Source organism: Oncorhynchus mykiss, chromosome 16, assembly GCF_057628025.1.
Source record: "Oncorhynchus mykiss isolate SJ-2025 chromosome 16, ASM5762802v1, whole genome shotgun sequence".
NCBI classification, from domain to species: domain Eukaryota; kingdom Metazoa; phylum Chordata; class Actinopteri; order Salmoniformes; family Salmonidae; genus Oncorhynchus; species Oncorhynchus mykiss.
Window position 1 is genome coordinate 56,488,027 of NC_143037.1, and position 24,485 is coordinate 56,512,511.

The 24,485-nt window shown below is 46.0% G+C and overlaps 1 protein-coding gene across 3 annotated transcripts in view; it reads right to left on the minus strand.

The window, feature by feature from the left end:
- Positions 1–5: 5 nt before the first annotated feature.
- LOC110491103 (nucleolar protein 4-like) overlaps positions 6–24,485 on the minus strand; it is a 143,073-nt gene continuing 118,593 nt past the window's right edge. For 2 of the 3 annotated variants that reach the window (XM_036947268.2, XM_090203454.1), the window contains 6 exons: positions 11,137–11,495; positions 10,020–10,196; positions 9,249–9,437; positions 7,080–7,199; positions 6,675–6,879; positions 6–5,856 (listed from right to left, as the gene is read on the minus strand). In XM_036947268.2, the coding sequence (XP_036803163.1) occupies positions 5,633–5,856; positions 6,675–6,879; positions 7,080–7,199; positions 9,249–9,437; positions 10,020–10,196; positions 11,137–11,495 (1,274 nt within the window). In that variant the 3' untranslated portion in view covers positions 6–5,632. The remainder of the gene's footprint in view (positions 5,857–6,674; positions 6,880–7,079; positions 7,200–9,248; positions 9,438–10,019; positions 10,197–11,136; positions 11,496–24,485) is intronic. The other variant, XM_036947269.2, reaches the window with a different exon arrangement.

The window sequence follows — 24,485 nt, forward strand, 5'->3', positions numbered from 1 at the left end:
TTCTGTTTAATAGATAGCACACTGTTTTATTAGTATATTTAGCTTTGTGATGTACATCTTGGGAGAAAAAAAAGTCACATTTAAGTTTGGAAACATTTGACCTTAGCAGTGACATCACACTTAAGAAAGCTTAATTTCAAATCATTGGTTTTTCATTAATCAAAGTGATATGTTAGGGAAAATAACCACCCATGCTGTTTTGCATTAAACAAACAGAAATATTTTTTTTCTCATTTTTTCAATCTTTAAGTTGCTTCACACACATAATATATATATATATATATATATATATATATATATATATATATATATATAATAATACAATTTTTTTAGCCACATGTACTGGAAAAAAGGTATCCACTGTTATATATATATATATATATATATATAACACAATAAATATAAAAAATTATAATTATTTTGATATAATTTATATGGTATCAATGAGGGAAATGGGCCTTCAGTAAGATGTGTTAAAAAAGTGATGTCCTTTTCCTGAGGTTTTTGTCTGCAGTTGAGTTTTTCCTCACTAAATATACTAATAGTCTAGAAAACCCTTCAAGGGCATGTCAATGGCTTATAATTCACTAAGGAACAAATTCTCCTATATTGGTAAAGTGGTCAAACCAGAGCTTCAGTTCACTGTGACTCACTGGTTTGTGTGTATCAGGTAAGCTAAGGAGAGGGCATTCCATAAGCCAAGCACACATCTCTCCCAACACCCAGTTTCTAAATATGTGTCCATGTGACATTAACCTAATTTAGACATGGTCCCATTTCCCATCAACATACAAGGTATCAGACTAACTTAAAACAGGGTGGAGAGAAATGACCAAACAAAACAAAAAAGAATAGCAAAAATCTGTACATGTAAACATCACACTTCCACTGAGTCCAAAATCAGGAGGAAAATACAGTTTCACATTGGTATTAGGTACAAACCGAAACTGAGAAAGACAATCAGCTTCTGGTACAGTAGGTAAAGTGGAAAACCTAAAACAGAACAGAGGAATCCAAAGCACCACCAAATGATAAAATAAAACACACTATGGTTGGAAAAACTATTTTAATTTGACTGTAGCTGTACACTGCCCTGATAGAAAAATAAAACGTTCAGCCATCTTTTTCTCCTTTCTTGTTTTTATGTCGAGCTATACATCTGACCAAAGCAGATATTTGTTTTAAAATGTGTGTCCATTTGCGGTACCCTGACCAGCACCACACATATTTTTGCTCCTGTCTGAGTGGAACCATCTCTGTTGGGGGGGGTGACATTTGTAAAGTCATTGAGGTCCAATGTCAGTTTGCGCTTAAAACAGTATGATCAGGGTTAAGGGAATCACACCTTTCTCACACTCAAAACACTGCCCCTTCACTGAAGTGCTGACACTGCTGCATAGCATTCCCAGGGGGAGAGATACATGCAGTAGTCTGAGAGGGGGAGTTTCATGAAGGTCATGGCTAAGGTTGCAAACTTGGTCTGTGCTCGGTTGGCACGTTCTCTGGCATGTCAAGTCTTTTTGGCCCTAAGCAGGAGAATAATCATGGCTCCAATCAACAACATGTTTGAAGCTAATCACAAGGCCAACCGTGTTAATCTTAACAGAGAGCACTCCCTCAAGCGTTTGTTAGGGTGTGGGTTTTGTGTTGGGCACAGAGGTCAGATCACTAAACGTGAAGCTGGTCAGGTCGGTTGTTAAACGTGTTGACATCCTTGTTTGGAATGTACAGTATAGGCATACAGAGTAACTTCACTTGAGATGTTGGTATTGTACAAAATATTATTTGATAATACCACTGACTTGCACTACAAAATATGTATAAAATAATAATAAAAATAGAAAATGTGTATCGACAGTGGGCCAATATGAGCGCTCCACCGCCGTTAAGGAGCCAGAAGTTTGAGTAAGAATGCTGTGATTATGGCTAAAATACTCCAAGACGCACTGTATACAATAGCTGCACACAGAAAGGAATGGAAATTAAACAGTGAGCAAGTTACATATTTCCAAGATTGTCTTTTGCCTATTTTTACAGTATGTTTTCATAACGTGTGTAGCCGGCTGTGAGAAACTAGAGCAAAACCCCAGAGGTTCAAACGGAGGAGGAGGGAGGAGTATTGAGCGAGAGCTTTACTATATAATCTCTTACCACCTTCTTAGAGATACATTTAATTGTCCCTCGTCTATATTACAAATGCATAACTTTCACAATCTTCTTCTTCTTTTTTTCCCCCCACTTAACTATATAGCAGACGTTCGTGGCATGTGACATTACAAAATTCAGCAGCGCTCAACTGGTCATTTCTAAAGAGGTAGGATCCATCCATCGCTCTGTGTTGACCTGGGGTAGTAGGGAAATACAGAGGACAGCAGAACTGTCTCTAGCAACTGCTCTGTAACATCATCAATTACAGCACTATGTACAGTTTGGCCACAGCACTGTGTGTACTACTTGTATGGCAATCCTTTGAAACCTCAAACCTGCAGTGGCAAAAAAGGCAGTTTTAAGACTGAAGTGAATAAGAATGAAGAGAATCCCCTTCTAAGTTAATTCTAGCCCCCCCCCGTCATATTCATCTACTGTACTGAGAGAATTGTAGCTTATGACCCCAGGGCGTGAGCAGAGTGAAGGGTGGATCCGCAGAAATGAGGGCGATACTAATAAGGAAACACATTTTGAAGCCATCAAAGCCACATTGAGAGAGAACACAGTGAGGGGGTTTCCTCTTGACTGGTCATTTTGCATATTTCTCTTGTGTTTGTCATTTTTTTACCCACTAAGCAGATTCAATCAAAAGCTTGCTCTGAGATAAAGAGGACTTATTGGACTTAATTTTCTACTTTCTATCTAGGCATACTATTTTCATAACATAAAAATAAAAATAAATAAAAAAATGTCTTAATCATTTTGTACTCATTAAGGAGATCAGATTTGACATTGCACATGTATGCTAGGAGGATAGATCAAGGTGTTGTTCTGTGGTTCAGAGTGTTGCCAGTGAGCCCAGTGCTCCATTCAATCTCTCACAGGGGTCTTGACTAGATGGGATGCCGCTAATGTCATTTGTGACTTTTCATAGCAGGCTAGGAGAACTTATGCAGCAGGTTAAGGTTAGGAAAATAGTTAGGGTTAGCTAAAATGCAAAAATTCTCCCTGATGTGACTCGAATATCTATGTTTTGACATCACTTTGACATTAGGGGAATCCCTTCTAGACATGACCTCTCACAGGCCACGGAGCTAGTGCATCTAAATCAATGGCTTTCATTTACACAATAGAGGTGGTCATATGTGATGCGTTGTACAACTCGCACTTTGGGCTCAGCCTCTTTTCATTAACACTATGCAGTCAAGGCCCAGGAATGTGATGATTATCAACTGCATTGCGACACTCTTCCTCTTTCCTTTAGTAGGACACACCTCGCCAGTGCAAGATGGATACCTGAACAAGCAGGGCCTTCGTCACAGATTTATGTTGCTTCAGTGTGCAAAAGGGAGCAAATTACAGTGACACAGAGCCCCTTCAGGCTTGCCTCTTGAAGAAACATTGAGCATTTTTTTCTCTCATTCTAAAAGGGTACAAACCTCACAGACTTTGGCCACACATTGTAGAGTAAGATAGATAGGCCCAGATCACCCTTGTGAGTGGCTGCAAGAGAAGCACATTGATCCTTTTATGCCTCCAGAGGTTCAAACTCATGAAGAAAACTACAAAGGAAAAAAGTGAATGTAGAAACAACACAGCCTTATGAAAGAACAAAAAGATCAACCAGAGTGCCTAGTAGCAGAGAGAATCAACTGACTGGGATGGCATGTCCTTTTCAAAAATGACATTTTTGTCTCTTATCCGTCTCGAGTAGTTTTTGCTTCTTTTTGAATGTGTTGTTGTCTTGAGGTGCTCTGGTTGTGCAGGAGGCTGGCGTCCTGACTTGAGGTTATAGGTCTGTGGCAAAAGTCCGGTCCATATAGTAGCAGCAGCGTGGATTAATGGCCATCTCAAAGAGTCAATAGACAAAGAAATACAGAATTCCTCCCAGAACCAAGGTCCAGAACTAAGCTGGACGGAGCTCAGGTAAGGTCAGGGGGGAGAAGGGGGTGGGGGGTATAGGTCCAGAGGAGGGGGGTAGGTTAGAGAGAGGAACGCAGAACCAGACCCAGAAGAGATGGTATCATCGAGTGATGAGTGTTGACAACCAGATCGGGACAAACCAAAACCTGGAATTGATGAGGGAGCAACGAGCCACCAGGGGGGTGGGAAACATGGAGGCCTCTGGGAAAACATCTCCAGCTACCTTCGGAGAGGTTCAGTCTCCCACAGAACATACTTCCTTGCCCCCAGTCCTTCACTTTACTGATGCTTCTAGAATCAAATATGGACTGAATATATACATTACACAAATAACGGGACAAACAATACTTTGTTTGGGATAGAATTTGAACTATAGTTACAATATTTATTCTCCTTGAAATGGTTAAGACGTTGCTTCCTGCAGGTCTTTGAAAACACTGAACACATCAGGTAGCAACTGGTGAGCGTGGTATGATAACGGCACCCAGTATGAATGAAGTACTAAAACGGTTGGTAGATCTGAGGTATTTCCATGTGGAAAAGATGGCGTCTCCATAATGCATAAGTTAAAGTGTTGCTCCCGGGACATCGCGGTCTTTATTCCTCAACGGGTAGGTGAGGTCTGAATCAGGTCTTTATTCCTCAACGGGTAGGTGAGGTCTGAATCAGGTCTTTATTCCTCAACGGGTAGGTGAGGTCTGAATCAGGGGAAAGTGCTTTAGGACACAGAGAGCTTATTTACAGCGAGCGCGTCTCTCTTTTGACATTTTTTCCCCCAGTCTTCTTCCTTAGCCTCTGTTCATTAACAAAGTGGTTCAGTGTCTTATAGTTAGTGCTCTCTTTCAGATCAGTCATCACCCCTTTTCAGTAGCTCGGGAACGGTGCCAAACAAACGTAAATATTCTACAGGCTTCGAAAAAACCTGTAGAATATTTTTTGTACTAATTTTCTTTGTACTATTTAGGGAGTCTCGCTTTCATTGTTATTGGGGAGGGCGAGGTTGTTTAGGGGATCTGTGTACTGCAGCACATAGAGCTTCCTGGCACACAAAAAGGATCCACTTATTTTATTCTTACACAAGGGGGCGCTCTTCTCTCCTTACTGCACAACCCTTCAGTGTTCTCCAGTGCACCAGCCCACCACTCTCTCCCCCACACTAGGTAGACTCATTTCCGACTCCCTGTGTCATCCCTCTTCTTTCCACAGAGCTGTGGGAGTGAGGGAGAGCTGTTATGATTGGGAGGGAGCGCAATCCTTTACAGGTGGTTGAAGAGAGGGAGAAACGCTGTTCCAAAGTGGTCACAGACAGTGCTCTTTCTCTCCACGCACTAATGCTAAAACAATCAAGGGGGTTTGGATTATTAGACTAGAGGAAGGTAGCGCTGTTTGCATGCCTTCTTTTCCTGGCGATGAGGAGAATGTAAAGGTTGGTGGAGGAGGACGAATCACGGACGGATGGATCTGCTGAGTGCGAGAGTGGTTGGTCGGTTAGTTAGGGTTCGTGTGGGAGAGTTGGAGTGAGAGAGGGAGGAGGGAGTCGGGGAGAGATGGAGTTTTCATCTCAGTTCTGCTGCAGGATCAGGGTCTCCAGCTCGTCGGCCGAGCGGAGCAGGAAGGCGGCTGATTCGCGGTAGCCGGCGATGAGCTGACGCACGGCTGTGATCTCCGTGGGGCTGAGCTGTGCCGAGGCCCCGCTCCCTCCGCCGCCACCGCTCCGCCCGTGGCTGTTGGAGCTGGCCGATGACGAGTTGGACACCAGGGACTTCATGCTGAGGTCAGTAGGGCCTGGGAAAAAACACACTTAAATGATGACACCTATTGGGGGCATTTTACTACAAATGTACCTCTTAGAAATTGTAAATATGCATTCTTATCCACAGTAGGAAATATATTTTAGATGAGTTCCACCTGTATGTTTGTAAATGTTTGCTACGTCCAAATATGGGCATGATTTAAATATGGAATTGATTTCTCATTCTCGATATGTTTCAATCCATCTCAGTCCATTCTTAACTAGGCCAGTGCTGCTGCTGCAGTACAAGCAGCATGCTTCAGGTAAGCTAAGGTATGCTGCTACAGTACAAGCAGCATGCTTCAGGTAAGCTAAGGTATGCTGCTACAGTACAAGCAGCATGCTTCAGGTAAGCTAAGGTATGCTGCTACAGTACAAGCAGAATGCTTCAGGTAAGCTAAGGTATGCTGCTACAGTACAAGCAGAATGCTTCAGGTAAGCTAAGGTATGCTGCTACAGTACAAGCAGCATGCTTCAGGTAAGCTAAGGTATGCTGCTACAGTACAAGCAGCATGCTTCAGGTAAGCTAAGGTATGCTGCTACAGTACAAGCAGCATGCTTCAGGTAAGCTAAGGTATGCTGCTACAGTACAAGCAGCATGCTTCAGGTAAGCTAAGGTATGCTGCTACAGTACAAGCAGCATGCTTCAGGTAAGCTAAGGTATGCTGCTACAGTACAAGCAGCATGCTTCAGGTAAGCTAAGGTATGCTGCTACAGTACAAGCAGCATGCTTCAGGTAAGCTAAGGTATGCTGCTACTCTAAGATGCCATTCGCTGGTCAATCAAAGACGTGAAGCATCCTCTCTCTCACCGTTGCTCTGAGCAGTGGCGGTTGTCAAGGAGACAGGGTGTTGCATGCTTGCTCCCAGGCCCCCGTAACCACGGTAACTGTAGTTGAGCCCACCGTTGATGTAGAGCTGGTCCTGGGAGTAGGCTGAGGCGGCCAGGGAGTAGGCAGAGTGGGCCAGGGAGGCTGGCTCGCGAGAACTGGGCTTGTCAAGTGCTATCTGCTCCTCCTGGGGGGAGACGAGACGAGAGAGTTCAGTCCCACTTCCAAGTATATAATATACTCAAGGTTAAGAAGAACAGACTTCGCCAGTGGCTATTGGAAAAAAAACAGTACATCCACCCACCTGAGAAAACACACACACACACACACACACACACACACACACACACACACACACACACACACACAGAGAGAGAGAGCACTCACATGTGCCTGGTAGACATCCAGCCGCATCCTCTTGGCAGCCTTGCGTGTCTCGCTCTCGCAGGCGGCTGCCAGGATGTTCTCAGCCATGGCTGAGGTGAGGTGAGGTGGGGTGGGTCGTGTCTGGCAGGGGAGAAACAATCAGCACAAATTCATTCCCACGTCAGAGCAAAGTACCCTTTTTAAGGTTGAATAATGCTTGTTATAGCCATTATTGTGTGCAGTTTGCTTAAGAATAGACAGTTATGCGTTGCTTGAATTCTTGCCAGAATAATCAACACTGCATACAGTAGTGTGTACACAGTAGGCACCATACTGTGAATATCCCAACATTGTGTGAAAAGAACCCTTTGACCACAGGAGGGCAATAAAGAACCCATTGACCACAGGAGGGCAATAAAGAACCCATTGACCACAGGAGGGCAATAAAGAACCCATTGACCACAGTGGGGCAATAAAGAACCCATTGACCACAGGAGGGCAATAAAGAACCCATTGACCACAGGAGGGCAATAAAGAACCCACTGACCACAGGAGGGCAATAAAGAACCCATTGACCACAGGAGGGCAATAAAGAACCAATTGACCACAGGAGGGCAATAAAGAGCCCATTGACCACATGGGGGCAGTAAAGCGCCCATTGACCACAGTGGGGCAGTAAAGAGCCCATTGACCACAGTGGGGCAGTAAAGAGCCCATTGACCACAGTGGGGCAGTAAAGAGCCCATTGACCACATGGGGGCAGTAAAGAGCCCATTGACCACATGGGGGCAGTAAAGAGCCCATTGACCACAGGGGGGCAGTAAAGAGCCCATTGACCACATGGTGGCAGTAAAGAGCCCATTGACCACATGGGGGCAATAAAGAGCCTATTGACCACATTGGGGCAGTAAAGAGCCCATTGACCACAGGGGTGGTAGTAAAGAGCCCATTGACCACAGGGGTGGCAGTAAAGAGTCCATTGACCACAGGGGGGCATTAAAGAGCCCATTGACCACAGGGGGGCAGTAAAGAGCCCATTGACCACATGGGGGCAGTAAAGAGCCCATTGATCACAGGGGGGCATTAAAGAGCCCATTGACCACAGGGGGGGCAGTAAAGAGCCCATTGACCACAGGGGGGCAGTAAAGAGCATATACAACACTAATAAAACTGAACATTTTCAGATGCACCTGCTCATTACAAAGAGTTTCCAACTCATCTCTTATAGATTAAGTTTTACTTGATAGTTTCATTCCTAAACAAGCACGTCAGCACTGACTACATTTTCAACAGAATATTTTACAAGGTAAGGAACTAAACAAAAGTATTATATCCTGATCTAAGAACCAATGGTGATACAAACCAGCAAAAAAAATCAATGATGATGAATCCTATGGGAGTACTGTTGCTAGACAGAGCCCAGACATCGTCTATACATGGGGGATGTTGGGGGAGAGGGCAAATGGCGACCAGACCAGCCATACACAGGACCATGAGAGAGGGAGGGATGAGAGTGAGAGGCTAGATAGGTATGGTACATTTAGACCAGCCACACACAGAATGAGGAATGAGAGAGAGACAGAGATGGAGGGATGAACAAGTAGGAATGAGAGAGAGACAGAGATGGAGGGATGAACAAGTAGGAATGAGAGAGAGACAGAGATGGAGGGATGAACAAGTAGGAATGAGAGAGAGACAGAGATGGAGGGATGAAAGCGAGTAGGAATGAGAGAGAGACAGATGGAGGGATGAAAGAGAGTAGGAATGAGAGAGACAAGAGATGGAGGGATGAAAGCGAGTAGGAATGAGAGAGAGACAGATGGAGGGATGAAAGAGTAGGAATGAGAGAGAGACAGAGATGGAGGGATGAAAGCGAGTAGGAATGAGGGAGACAGAGATGGAGGGATGAAAGAGTAGGAATGAGAGAGATAAGAGATAGAGGGATGAAAGAGTAGGAATGCGAGAGAAACAGATGGAGGGATGAAAGAGGGTAGGAATGAGAGAGGAACAGAGATGGAGGGATGAAAGAGTAGGAATGTGAGAGAGACAGAGGGAGGGATGAAAGAGAGTAGGAATGTGAGAGAGACAGAGGGAGGGATGAAAGAGAGTAGGAATGTGAGAGAGACAGAGGGAGGGATGAAAGAGTAGGAATGAGAGAGAGAGAGGAGGAATGATAGATGTGGTACGTACCTCCATGCCGTTCTTCTTCATTCGGCGGCAGGATTTGAGGTAGGTGCGGATGCGCTTGCGAGCGCGCAGCTCGAACTCTGGGAACTGGCGGCTACACGACTCAATGATGGCCTGGATCTTCTCCTTGGGCTGCTTTGAGATGGGCACCATGCGGTCCAGGTTCTCATCCACAAACAGACGCACAAACATCTAAAAAGAAGATGACAAAAGTCCTGTAGAAAAAAAGGTGTGTGTCTGCTCTGTTGCTTCCAGTGTTCCTGAGGTGAAGGTTATGTCAAGGTGCGGTGAAGGCCATGTAAAGGTGAGGTGAAGGCCATGTAAAGGTGAGGTGAAGGTCATGTAAAGGTGAGGTGAAGGTTATGTCAAGGTGAGGTGAAGGTCATGTAAAGGTGAGGTGAAGGTCATGTAAAGGTGAGGTGAAGGTCATGTAAAGGTGAGGTGAAGGTCATGTAAAGGTGAGGTGAAGGTTATGTCAAGGTGCGGTGAAGGTCATGTAAAGGTGAGGTGAAAGTTATGTCAAGGTGTGGTGAAGGTCATGTAAAGGTGAGGTGAAGGTCATGTAAAGGTGAGGTGAAGGCCATGTAAAGGTGAGGTGAAGGTCATGTAAAAGTGAGGTGAAGGTCATGTAAAGGTGAGGTGAATGTCATGTAAAGGTGAGAGGAGCTCTTTCATTGTGTGTGTGTGTGTGTTCGGGCACATGTGGTGTGCGTGTGTGCATGGGCGCAAGCTGTGTGTGCGGTTGTGCCTAGCTGAGGTGAGAGCAGCTCTTACGTTGAAGGCCTTTAGTCTCTCAGGGTCCATGCCCTCTGTGTCGTTGATTTTGTCACTGTCGTCGTGATCATCGTCGTCATCGTCGTCTGCCGCCGCCACGCCTCTGGTCACGGTCAGGTCCTCGGCACATGTCTCCATCTTCAATGAGTCGTAGCTTCCTGAGCTGTACTGAGGAGACTGTGGTGCACGTGCACATCAAAACACAAAACACACACACACACACACACACACACACACAGAGAGAGAGAATAAGCACAGATAGTCTGTATGCTAGGTGACATTGAAAGCACCCGGTACAATCTCAATGATGAGGAACACTGATGACAGTGAGGCACAAAACGCTGCTAGATGTTGTTGTGGCTAAACAGTTGTATTTGTCTGATCCTGCCAATGTGGAAAATAAGATGCTTTCAAGGACAACTCTGCATTGTCAGAGCATGGTGAAGTGTGTCTCATTCACTAGCCAGAGAGCAAGAAAGAAGAACCTTTTATCCCCTCTCTCCTTTCATACTGTCCTCCACTGACTCCTGTATGGATGTTCATCACAAGTACAGCAGCACAACTAGGCTACTTCTCCTGGCACAGCAACTCTCACTGCTCTCATGGCTCTCATGACTGACGTTCTGTCAAGACTGACGTTTTGGATTCTGAACTGAGAACGTTCTCAAAGTGGCGTCTATTCATTCTCCATCCACAGGAAATGTATAAGTAATTGCAGTTTGGCGAGATCTCAATGGAAACTTCTCAGCTTTGTGCAATGCCCTGGCAATGAACCGCACCTTCTTGTGCAGACCTCACCCTTCATAGTCGGTCATAGCAAGACAGTAGGCATCTATAACAAAGGCACACTGAGCTGTTACTCACACTGTCCTGGTGGGCTCATTGCTCAACATTATCACTTTGTGTGTAATATATCACCATTAGACCTGGGGTCAAATACTACTTGAAATCTTTCAAATATTTTTACCATTTGTTTAAGTCTGCCTGGAGTGCCAGATGGGTGAGGCTTACAGTTTTGCATCCTATTCTATTGGTTCATTGCACCAGGGAAACTCAATCAATCTCAGCTAAAGTATTTCAAATATTTTCAGACACAGGTCTGGGCAGAAGACCCCACCTTGTTGCCATAGTCCCTGATCGAGTCTCTGTCCAGGCGCAGCTCAGCGGCATGGGTGAGAGGCTTGACGGGGTACTTCCTGCGCAGCTCGTCTGGGGGGTCGAGCTGGAAGGGGCCCATCAGGGCAGACCCAGGCAGCCTGGTCTCACTCAGGTTGACTGGAGCCTGTTGGTCCTCGGACGATGAGGACGAGGAGGTGGTGCTGAAGTCCAGTGGGGCCGAGGGCCTGTTGCCGTTTACCACCTTCCTGTAGGGGGTTCCCCCCATGCACCTCTCAGACCCCAGGGCCGCCCCGCCTGTAGACGGAAGGGTCATGGTGTGCATGCCGTTCCCACTGCCGCTCTCCGAGGATGAGTCATCTGTGGAAACACAGGGACGGATACCAGTTAGACTGGTAGAGTCATCATCAGACAACACCACACTGGAAACACACAGGGACAGATACCAGTTAGACTGGTAGAATCATCATCAGACAACACCACACTGGAAACACACGGGGACGGATACCAGTTAGACTGGTAGAATCATCATCAGACAACACCACACTGGAAACACACAGGGACTGACACCAGTTCGACTGGTAGAATCATCATCAGACAACACCACACTGGAAACACACAGGGACTGACACCTGTTTGACTGGTAGAATCATCATCAGACAACACCACACTGGAAACACACAGGGACTGACACCAGTTCGACTGGTAGAATCATCATCAGACAACACCACACTGGAAACACACAGGGACTGACACCAGTTCGACTGGTAGAATCATCATCAGACAACACCACACTGGAAACACACAGGGACTGACACCAGTTCGACTGGTAGAATCATCATCAGACAACACCACACTGGAAACACACAGGGACGGATACCAGTTAGACTGGTAGAGTCATCATCAGACAACACCACACTGGAAACACACAGGGACAGATACCAGTTAGACTGGTAGAATCATCATCAGACAACACCACACTGGAAACACACAGGGACTGACACCTGTTTGACTGGTAGAATCATCATCAGACAACACCACACTGGAAACACACAGGGACTGACACCAATTAGACTGGTAGAGTCATCATCAGACAACACCACACTGGAAACACACAGGGACTGACACCAGTTAGACTGGTAGAATCATCATCAGACAACACCACACTGGAAACACACAGGGACTGACACCAATTAGACTGGTAGAATCATCATCAGACAACACCACACTGGAAACACAGGGACTGACACCAGTTCGACTGGTAGAATCATCATCAGACAACACCACACTGGAAACACACAGGGACTGACACCTGTTTGACTGGTAGAGTCATCATCAGACAACACCACACTGGAAACACACAGGGACTGACACCAGTTTGACTGGTAGAGTCATCATCAGACAACACCACACTGGAAACACAGGGACTGACACCAGTTAGACTGGTAGAATCATCATCAGACAACACCACACTGGAAACACACAGGGACTGACACCAATTAGACTGGTAGAATCATCATCAGACAACACCACACTGGAAACACAGGGACTGACACCAGTTAGACTGGTAGAATCATCATCAGACAACACCACACTGGAAACACACAGGGACGGATACCAGTTAGACTGGTAGAATCATCATCAGACAACACCACACTGGAAACACACAGGGACTGACACCAGTTCGACTGGTAGAATCATCATCAGACAACACCACACTGGAAACACACAGGGACTGACACCTGTTTGACTGGTAGAGTCATCATCAGACAACACCACACTGGAAACACACAGGGACTGACACCAGTTTGACTGGTAGAGTCATCATCAGACAACACCACACTGGAAACACAGGGACTGACACCAGTTAGACTGGTAGAATCATCATCAGACAACACCACACTGGAAACACACAGGGACTGATACCAGTTAGACTGGTAGAATCATCATCAGACAACACCACACTGGAAACACACAGGGACTGACACCAATTAGACTGGTAGAATCATCATCAGACAACACCACACTGGAAACACAGGGACTGACACCAGTTCGACTGGTAGAATCATCATCAGACAACACCACACTGGAAACACACAGGGACTGACACCAGTTAGACTGGTAGAATCATCATCAGACAACACCACACTGGAAACACACAGGGACTGACAGCAGTTAGACTGGTAGAATCATCATCAGACAACACCAGCTCCAGACATGTATAGAGGGACAGGAAATATAATGTGTAGCCTACATCACACCTTGAGTATGAATCCCAGCCTCTACACAGCCAAGGCCTCCGTGTGTCAGTACCGTCAATTAGCAGTAGAGAGAGCTGTTGTAGTCAGTATGAATGGCCATGGAAGAATGGCCATGGAACACTCAGTGTGGTGGCTATATAGTGCACTCAGTAGTGTTACAGCCATGGTGCAGCAGGCAGGCAGAGAGACAGGCAGAGAGACAGGCAGAGAGACAGGCAGAGAGACAGGCAGAGACGTTTGCTATGGTGTTGGAGTTAATTAATTAAAGCCATCCAAGCAGGACCAAGGCAGCCAGTGATACTTATTCATGAAAGCAGGGCACTCCGAGTTAGAGAGTAGAGAGAGGGAAGCACAGGTAGGATAGCACCGCAACCTCCCCTGTACCCCAGTCGCACGCTGTAGGCTACACAGTACAACACTGCACACCATAGAACCAGGCAAACTAACACCAAGTCTGGCCATCCATGAGCCCAGCTCGTCTACTTGTCTCTTCACACACATCCCTCCCCTCCTCTCTCCCCACCAGAGAAAGTGGTGCCCTCCCATCCATCAGCCTGTGGCGAGCAGCTAGCTTCTTAACTCAACCAGCGGCAGCTACTAAATAAGTGATTGTTTAGTGCATGGCTCTGCCACTGAGCCACGCTGATGGATGGCCTGTGTGTTTTTGTTTTCCACAATCCTCCTTGTCTCTGTCACACACACACACACACACAGGCACACGCACACGACTAGTAGTTGGAGGGACTGTAGTATCACACAGGCTCCCATTCTCACAGACACACTGCCTGGACTGTATGCATAACCCTCTGAGTGGGACAAAGAGGGGCTCACGTGCCTCTCCCAGTGTGTGTGTGTAGATTTGGACTTAAAGCCTACGTAGCGTTTGTAGAGCGTGCGTGTAGTGGGGGCAGCATTGGGGTCAGCTTTCCAAAGCCTCCAATGAGGGAGGGGAAAGGAGGAGAGACAGCCACAGCCATAGAGCAGGTCAATGAAAGAGAGGGAGGGGGGGATAAGGGGGAGGAGGGAGGGAAGGGATAGGGTTTAGAAAGGGAGCAAGAGAGCGATCAGAGAGAGTGGGTTATTCCATGGTAGAGGAAGGTATGGGTAGAGAGTAGAGACCAGTGTGTGGGGATAGAGAGACTAGGAACTAGGAAGGAGGTCAGAGGGGGGGGGGGGTAGAGAGCAGGTCAGGGAGAGGGAGAGAAAGACAGAGGGACAGAGGAGAAGGTATGAAGCAAAGGAGAGCAAGAGGAGGGGGATAGAGTGGGAGGAGGGAGCGAGAGGCGGAGGCTGAGAGGGATGAAGAGAGATTGAGAGAAAGGGAGGCAAGAGAGGGGAGGGGAGGGAGAAGGAAGGGGAAGAGCAAAAAGGCAGGAAAGGAAGATGATAGAAAAGTAGAATGAGAGAGCGATGGGGGAGAGAAAGTTAGAGAGGCTGTGGTGGTGGTGGTGGGTTAGGCCAGCGGAGGGAGGCAGGCGGCATGTATTTATTTGAGTACAAAACTATTCATGCATGGAGAATAAGGCCAGCCTAATTCCTGCCAGCTCAACACAAATCCCCCTCAGCAAGACCATGGTCGCCGGCTGGGGGAGTCACCCTCCTCTGCTGTTCTTAAAGGCACACGACACCCAGCTCTTTCCTGTATCTGTATCCTCCCTGTATCTGTATCCTCCCTGTACTGTATCCTGCCTGTACTGTATCCTCCCTCTATTGTACTGCATCCACCCTGTACTGTACTGTGTGTTTTCTGTACTGTACTGTCTCCTCCCTGTACTGTACTGTATCCTCCCTGTACTGTACTGTATCCTCCATGTACTGTACTGTATCCTCCCTGTACTGTACTGTATCCTCCCTGTACTGTACTGTATCCTCCCTGTACTGTATCCTGCCTGTACTATACTGTATCCTGCCTGTACTGTATCCCCCCCTGTACTGTACTGTATCCTGCCTGTATCCCTGTACTGTACTGTATCCTCACTGTACTGTACTGTATCCTTCCTCCCGGTACTGTACTGTACTGTACTGTATCCTCCCTGTACTGTACTGTACTGTATCCTCCCTGTACTGTACTGTATCCTCCCTGTACTGTACTGTATCCCTGTACTGTACTGTATCCTCCCTGTACTGTACTGTACTGTATCCTCCCTGTACTGTACTGTATCCTCCCTGTACTGTACTGTATCCTCTGTACTGTACTGTATCCTCTGTACTGTACTGTATCCTCCCTGTACTGTACTGTTTCCTCCCTGTACTGTACTGTATCCCTATACTGTACTGTATCCTCCCTGTACTGTACTGTATCCGCCCTGTACTGTACTGTATCCTCCCTGTACTGTACTGTATCCCTGTACTGTACTGTCAGCAGCACCCATCTAGGGACTAATGTTGAAAATTAGGGTAAGATATACACACTATGGATGGCACATGTCCCTACCCAAATAAACCAAACATGTAGGTTCATCTACTCAGAATACACAACTGAAGATCTAGATGCTGAGACAGACAGACTGACAGACAGAGTAACACAAATAGGGTTATAGTACAGTAAAGACAAACACACAGAGACAGTACATTTAACCCTGAATAACAGTGGCTATGCATGTTGAGGGAGACCAGACAGAGTAGAGGATGTTTCATTCACCACTTCGTGGCAGACTACTAGGTCTATTGGTAGTCTAGGAATGCAGAGTGCAGACAGACAAGCTGCTAAAGTCATGTAGAGGACACTTCTACTTTCTCCACCCACAGCTTTAATGTCTACTAATGACTCATTCTATATTCCTTACATAACACACTACTTTTGGCCCTGGTCAAATGCTATGTGGAACTCAGCCATATAGTGTTATCAGCACCTGGAATATCCTAGCAGGGTTAACATGGCTGTCTCTGCTTGTCCTTGGCAGTGGAAATGTACACAGTGTGAAGCACAGCGTGGTCAATATGACCTCTCCAGTCTCAACACAACGCTACAGTACATCGATGTACTGTGCTACTAGGCAGCAAGGACCACAAACACCGTACACAGCAAGTGTGGTCAGTGCCCTTGAAATAACATGGGAAGTGTCAATAGGATATAGGAGGACACACTGTTTTGGGGCAAAAGGCAACAGATATGGGTTACGTCCCAAATGGAACCCTATTCCCTACAGGCCCTGTTCAAAAGTAGTGCACTATGTTGGGAATAGGGTACGATTTGGGAAACAGCCAGTGTTTGCACTCCAACCTAACCAGACATTAGGTATCAACACAACACACACTGAACTTTATGTCCACCAAAGACTAATGTGGCTTTTAAAGAGGAGGACAGCAGAGCAACAAGTTACGCTAATTTCCTCGAAAGTTTGAGAGAGAGAGAGAGAGAGAGAGAGAGAGAGAGAGAGAGAGAGAGAGAGAGAGAGAGAGAGAGATGGAAAGAGAGGAGGGAGAGAGAGAGAGTATATAGTGGAGCGAGAAATGTGTTAACCACAGTAATACTCTCTGATGAACCAGTTGTGACCAATGTGATCAGGACAACATAGAACATCTGGACTTGGGCTAGGTCTGTTTCTATTCTATATGCATGGAGGATACATGTAAAAAAAGGCACATCACTGCTCCTTCTTGGAAAAATAAAAATCCATCCCTGCCTGCCTCCATCCCTGACTCTCTCGCTCTCTCCCTGCATCCCACCATCCCTGACTCTCTCGCTCTCTCCCTGCATCCCTCCATCCCTGACTCTCTCTCTCATGAGGAGTGAGTGACAGTGATGTGCAGGAGGCCCCTGTGAATTCTGAATGTCACAGATACATGGGAGTGTTTAGCAGGCTGATGGGCACCTGTGTTTAAGACAGGAAAGGACTCAGAGAGCAAAGGACACACACATGTACATGCACGGACAGGTGCTCGCTCACACACGCGCACACACACCTAAAAAGCCCTTGGGCCTCCAAGCAGGAAAGACCTCAGAGCGCACACACACTGCAATAGGCGCTTGCGCGCAGACACGCACACACACCTAAAACGCCCTTGAGCCTTTTAGCAGCCAGGGCAGAAGCGGACTCAGGGGACCAGGGGAGGTGGAGGAGGGGGTGGGAGTGAGACAGTCAATCAATGTTTTCCCCATGCTCCTCTCTGGGAGACAGGAAGGAGGCAGTCAGGTCGCTCCACAGTAGACAGACACAGGAAGAGGAGGAGGCTGTATCAGCCATCCTGACAGTATTCATCTCCAACTGTTCTTGTATTCATCTCCACTGGGCATTAACACACACACACATGCCCACAGTACACACACACTGCTGTGCAAACCATCTTGTTGCTTTAGTTTCATCCGATCAGACACAGACAGTATTATAGCAGCGTTTATCGTTTCAGAGAGGTGCACACTTTCAAATCTACTAAGTCACAGTGTGAGCCTTTTCAAGTCAACATTTATTGCTAGTAATCTACCCATTTATTTTTTCTTTGTTCAATTTTACCCCTTTTTCTCCCCAATTTCGTGGGAAGAAATTGTTTTAGTAGCTACAATTGTTTTAGTAGCTACTATCTTGTCTCATCGCTACAACTCCCATACGGGCTCGGGAGAGACGAAGGTTGAAAGTCATGCGTCCTCCGATACACAACCCAACTTCTTAACTTCTTGCTTCTTAACACAGCGCCATCCAACCCGGAAGCCAGCCACACCAATGTGTCGGAGGAAACACCGTGCACCTGGCAACCTTGGTTAGCACGCACTGCGCCCGGCCCGCCACAGGAGTCGCTGGTGCACGGTGAGACAAGGATTTCCCTACCGGCCAAACCCTCCCTAACCCGAACGACGCTAGGCCAATTGTGCGTCGCCCCACGGACCTCCCGGTCGCGGCCGGTTACGACAGAGCCTGGGCGCGAACCCAGAGTCTCTGGTGGCGCAGCTGGCGCTGCAGTACAGCACCCTTAACCACTGCGCCACCCGGGAGGCCCTCGTAATCTACCCCTATCTAATTGAACGCAAGCTATTTTGTTGGGTTACAGCTTGAATTAAACATTTTTTTAATTGTATCACTGATCTACACACAATACCATAAAATGTCAAAGTGGAATTTTGTTTGTGGAACATTTTAGAAATAAATAACTAATTTAAAGCTGAAATGTCTTGAGTCAATAACATAATATTTATTTTATTTAACCTTTATTTAACTAGGCAAGTCAGTTAAGAACAAATTCTTACTTACAATGACGGCCTACTTGTAAAGCTCACACTCATTCTTTGTTCAATAATAGTGGTTAACATGATTTTTGAATGACTGCCTCTTTGTTACCCACACATACAATTATCAGAATTTCAAACACAGATTCACACACAACCACAAATACCAGGGAGGTTTTTCAATGCCTCGCAAAGAAGGGCTCCGATTGGTAGATGTGTACAAATAAAAAAAGCAGACACTGAATATCCCTTTGAGCATGGTGAAGTTATAAATGAGGCTTTGGATGGTGTATCAATAAACACAGTCACTACAAAGATACAAACATCTTTCCCAACTCAGTTACCGGGGAGAAGGAAACTGCTCAGGGATTTCACCATGAGGCCAACGGTGATTTTTAAACAGTTACCGAGCTTAATAGTTGTGATATGAGAAAACTAAATGGCAGAGTGAAAAGAAGGAAGCCTGTACAGAATATAAATACTCCAAAACATGCATCATGTTTGCAACAAGGCACTTAATTGATACTGCAAAAAAATATACTTTTTGTGCTGAATACAAAGTGTTGTGTTTGGAGCCAATCGAACACAACACATCACAGAGTACCACTCTTCCTATTTTCAAGCATGGTGGTGGCCATGTTATGGGTATACTTGTCATCGGCAAAATCCTAGAGGAAAACCTGGTTCAGTCTGCTATCCAACAAACACTGGGAGACAAATTCACTTTCAGCAGGACAATAACCTAAAACACAAGGCCAAATATACACTGGAGTTGCATAGTTACAGTTTTGACTTAAATCGGCTTGAAAATCTATGGCAAGAGTTGAAAATGGCTTTCTAGCAATGATCAACAACCAACTTGACAGAGCTTGAAGTATTTTATAAAGACTAATGGGCAAATATTGTACAATTCAGGTGTGCAAATCTCTTAAGAGACTTATTCAAAAAGACCCACAGCTGTAATCGCTGCCAAAGGTGTTTCTAACATGTATTGCCTCAGGGGGTGAATCCTTATCTAATCAAGATATATTAGTGTTTTATTTTTCATTCATTCATTCATAAAACATATTTTAAAAAGTTAGAATTTGCCAACCAAAATACAGAGTATTTTGTGCAGGTTGTAGACCAAAAATTACAATTAAATTCATTTTTATCCCACTTTATAACACAACAAAATGTGGAAATATTTAAGTGTTGTAAATACCTTCCTACAGTGTTTAGAATTGAGAGTAAAAACGAATTAATTAAAAAAAGAGAGCAATATATCACAACCCCCCCTGGTCTGTCTTAAATCCATTCCCTCCCCAGAAATGAGAGAGAAACATTTTAATCAATATGATTTAATCTGTTGCGGCAATTCTATATTTTACTGGACCCGGGTATGTAAATGAATGTTTCTATTGTAGTTGGCCTCTTGTACATTGATTTAAATAAACTGGACAGATTAAAACCTGGCATTAATTAAGGGAATTGTTTCTTTAATTTAGCGAAAGCCCAATAAATTAAATTCCACTTTGTCGTGTGAACAAAACAGCCAGCGGCGGCTCTCCGGTCCACACTGTGCAGAGAGAGAAAGACTCACCGCTGTGCTACCCCGAAAAACACTGTCTGTCCACGATTCAATCAGCTCAGTCTGACTGCATCAGAACTAAAGCATGAAGCTACATGGAGCTAAAAATACTGTTCAACCATGTGGGAGAGCACACACACACTGAACACACACACACACACACACTGAACACACACACTCAGCCATGTAGGAGCACACACACACACACACTGAACACACACACTGAACACACACACACACTGAACACACACACTCAGCCATGTAGGAGCACACACACACACTGAACACACACACACACACACACACTGAACACACACACTGAACACACACACACTGAACACACACACACACTGAACACACACACACACACACACACACACACACTGAACATACACACTGAACACACACACACACACACACTGAACACACACACACACACACACACACACACTGAACACACACACACACACACTGAACACACACACACACATACACACTGAACACACACACACACACACACACACACACACACACTGAACACACTGAACACACACTGAACACACACACTGAACACACACACTGAACACACACACACACACACACACACACACACACACACACACACACACACACACACACTGAAAACACACACTGAAAACACACACTGAACACACACACACACACACTGAACACACACACACACACACACACTGAAAACACACACTGAACACACACACACACTGAACACACACACACACACACACACACACTGAAAACACACACTGAACACACACTGAACACACACACACACACTGAACACACACACACACACACACACTGAACACACACACACTGAACACACACACACACACACACACACACACACACACTGAACACACACACTGAACACACACACACACACACCCACTGAACACACACACACACACACTGAACACACACACACACACACTGAAAACACACACTGAAAACACACACTGAAAACACACACTGAAAACACACACTGAACACACACACACACACTGAACACACACACACACACACACACACACACACACTGAACACACACACACACACACACACACACTGAACACACACACACACTGAACACACACACACACACTGAACACATACACACACTGAAAACACACACTGAACACACACACTGAACACACACACACACACTGAACACACACACACACACACACTGAAAACACACACTGAACACACACACACACACACACACTGAAAACACACACTGAACACACACACACACACACACACACTGAACACACACACACACACACACACACACTGAACACACACACACACACACACACTGAACACACACACTCAGCCATGTAGGAGCACACACACACACTGACCACACACACTCAGCCATGTAGGAGCACACACACACTGAACACACACACTCAGCCATGTAGGAGCACACACACACTGAACACACACACTCAGCCATGTAGGAGCACACACACACACTAAACACACACACTCAGCCATGTAGGAGCACACACACACACACTGAACACACACACTCAGCCATGTAGGAGTACACACACACACACTCAGCCATGTAGGAGCACACACACACTGAACACACACACTCAGCGATGTAGGAGCACACACACACTCAGCCATGTAGGAGCACACACACACACACACACACACACACACACACACACACACACACACACACACACACACAGCCATGTAGGAGCACACACACTCAGCCATGTAGGAGCACACACACACACACACACACACAGCCATGTAGGAGCACACACACACATTGAACACACACACTCAGCCATGTAGGAGCACACACACACTGAACACACACACTCAGCCATGTAGGAGCACACACACACTGAACACACACACTCAGCCATGTAGGAGCACACACACACACTGAACACACACACTCAGCCATGTAGGAGCACACACACACACTGAACACACACACTCAGCCATGTAGGAGCACACACACACACACTGAACACACACACTCAGCCATGTAGGAGCACACACACACACTGAACACACACACTCAGCCATGTAGGAGAACACACACACACTCAGCCATGCAGGAGCACACACACATACACACACACCCACACCCACACTCAGCCATGTAGGAGCACACACACACACACAGCCATGTAGGAGCACACACATTCAGCCATGTAGGAGCACACACACACACTGAGCACGCACACTCAGCCATGTAGGGGCACACACACACACACTGAACACACACACTCAGCCATGTAGGAGCACACACACACTGAACACACACACACAGCCATGTAGGAGCACACACATTCAGCCATGTAGGAGCACACACACACACTGAGCACGCACACTCAGCCATGTAGGGGCACACACACACACACTGAACACACACACTCAGCCATGTAGGAGCACACACACACTGAACACACACACTCAGCCATGTAGGAGCACACACACACTGAACACACACACTCAGCCATGTAGGAGCACACACACACACACACACACACACACACACACACACACACACACACACACACACACACACACACACACGCACACACACACACTAAACACACACACTCAGCCATGTAGGAGCACACACACACACACACACACACAGCCATGTAGGAGCACACACACACACACACACACACACACACACACACACACACACACACACAGCCATGTAGGAGCACACACACACACTAAACACACACACTCAGCTATGTAGGAGCACACACACACACACACACACTAATGTGCACATACAAGCGCACAAACTGGAGGTGAGTAGCGTCCCTAGCCACTGACACACTCACACAAAAGCATATTCACATACTAGGATATATGTGCAAGGACTTTCAGAGGCGAACAAACATGGAAGCAGTAATATAACATAATAACCAACTAGGCTATACACCAGGGATCATCAACTAGATTTAGACGTGGGCAGATTTTTTCTTGAGCGGATGGTCAGCGGGCCGGAACATAATTACAAATCATTCCTAAACTGCAAATTGACCACAAGAATCCCAGACAGATACAATATTTGACGAAAACATAATTATTTCAAACCTGGCTTACATTTGTATACGATCACATATATCTCTCTATTATACATGGGAATACTTTGGAACAGATTTCCATCATTAAAATCACTTGGAGCTGATTTGCTGGTGTTTTTAGTCTTTTATGTCCAACAATAAATACATACAGAATCATATATTTAAAAACAAATTGCTCCAAAAACTTGGGAGGGGGGCAAATCAAATACCCAATGGGAAACCCTGCTCTATACCCTTTATTCTCACATAGACAGTGATAAGACCCTTGTAAAAAGGTATCTTGACATTTGTTAAAAGGCTAAGCCGCCTGTCATAAAGGCATTGGCATAGTATAGGTATGAGAGATTCATCAGAAGAAAGAGTGAGAGCACAGAGTAAAGGCTAGCGGAGAGAGAGAGAGAGAAAGAGAGAGAGAGAGAGAGAGAGAGCGAGCGAGAGAGAGGGGAGAGAAAGAAAGAAAGAAAGAAAGAAAGAAAGAAAGAAAAAGAAAGGAGAGTGCAGAGAGTAGAGCACAGAGAGAGCGAGAGAACAAGAAAGTGAGTGAGCTAGAGAGAGAAAGAGAGAGCGGGAGATAATGAGACGGAGAGAGATAGAGATTGAGAGAGAGGAGAGTAGAGAGAGACGTGTGCAGGATGGGTCACTGAAGAGGAAGGTCAGGTCAATCTATTGCACAGGGATCACAGCAGCGTTCTGCCTGGCCTCTATGGGACCATGTGACTTCATGACATAGTGGCTGAGGAGAGCAACACGGTAGAGCCCTGTGACAAAAGTACAACCAATCGCACAAACATCTTCATTCAGCCAGGGCCTGGGAAAGCACAAACATTTATGTATGAACTACAGTGTGTTTCAGCTTGTTTGTTTGTGTGTGTGGTAAAAATATGTCCCTGTGTGTACAACAGCCCCTCTAGGACTGTTCCCAGCAGAGAGAGAGAGAGGCTGGAGCCCAGGCAGCAGTAACTCCTGTGGTTCCTGTGTCATCTGTATGTGACTGAGAGGCTTCCCAGGGCCCAGCCAGGTCAAGCTTGTGTGCCTACAACACTAAAGAACATCCTACAGTCAGACCTCTGGCTGGCCTCTCTCCTTCAGACACTACTCACGGCATATGGCCCGGTCAGAGCAAATAATATTGCTGCCGCTGTTCGTCTTATTACAATTACACAATTATCCCCTTGGTTTTTAATACGGATTCATCGATTTTTTCCGTCATTAGCAGAGCCTAGGTGTTGATTAGACGGA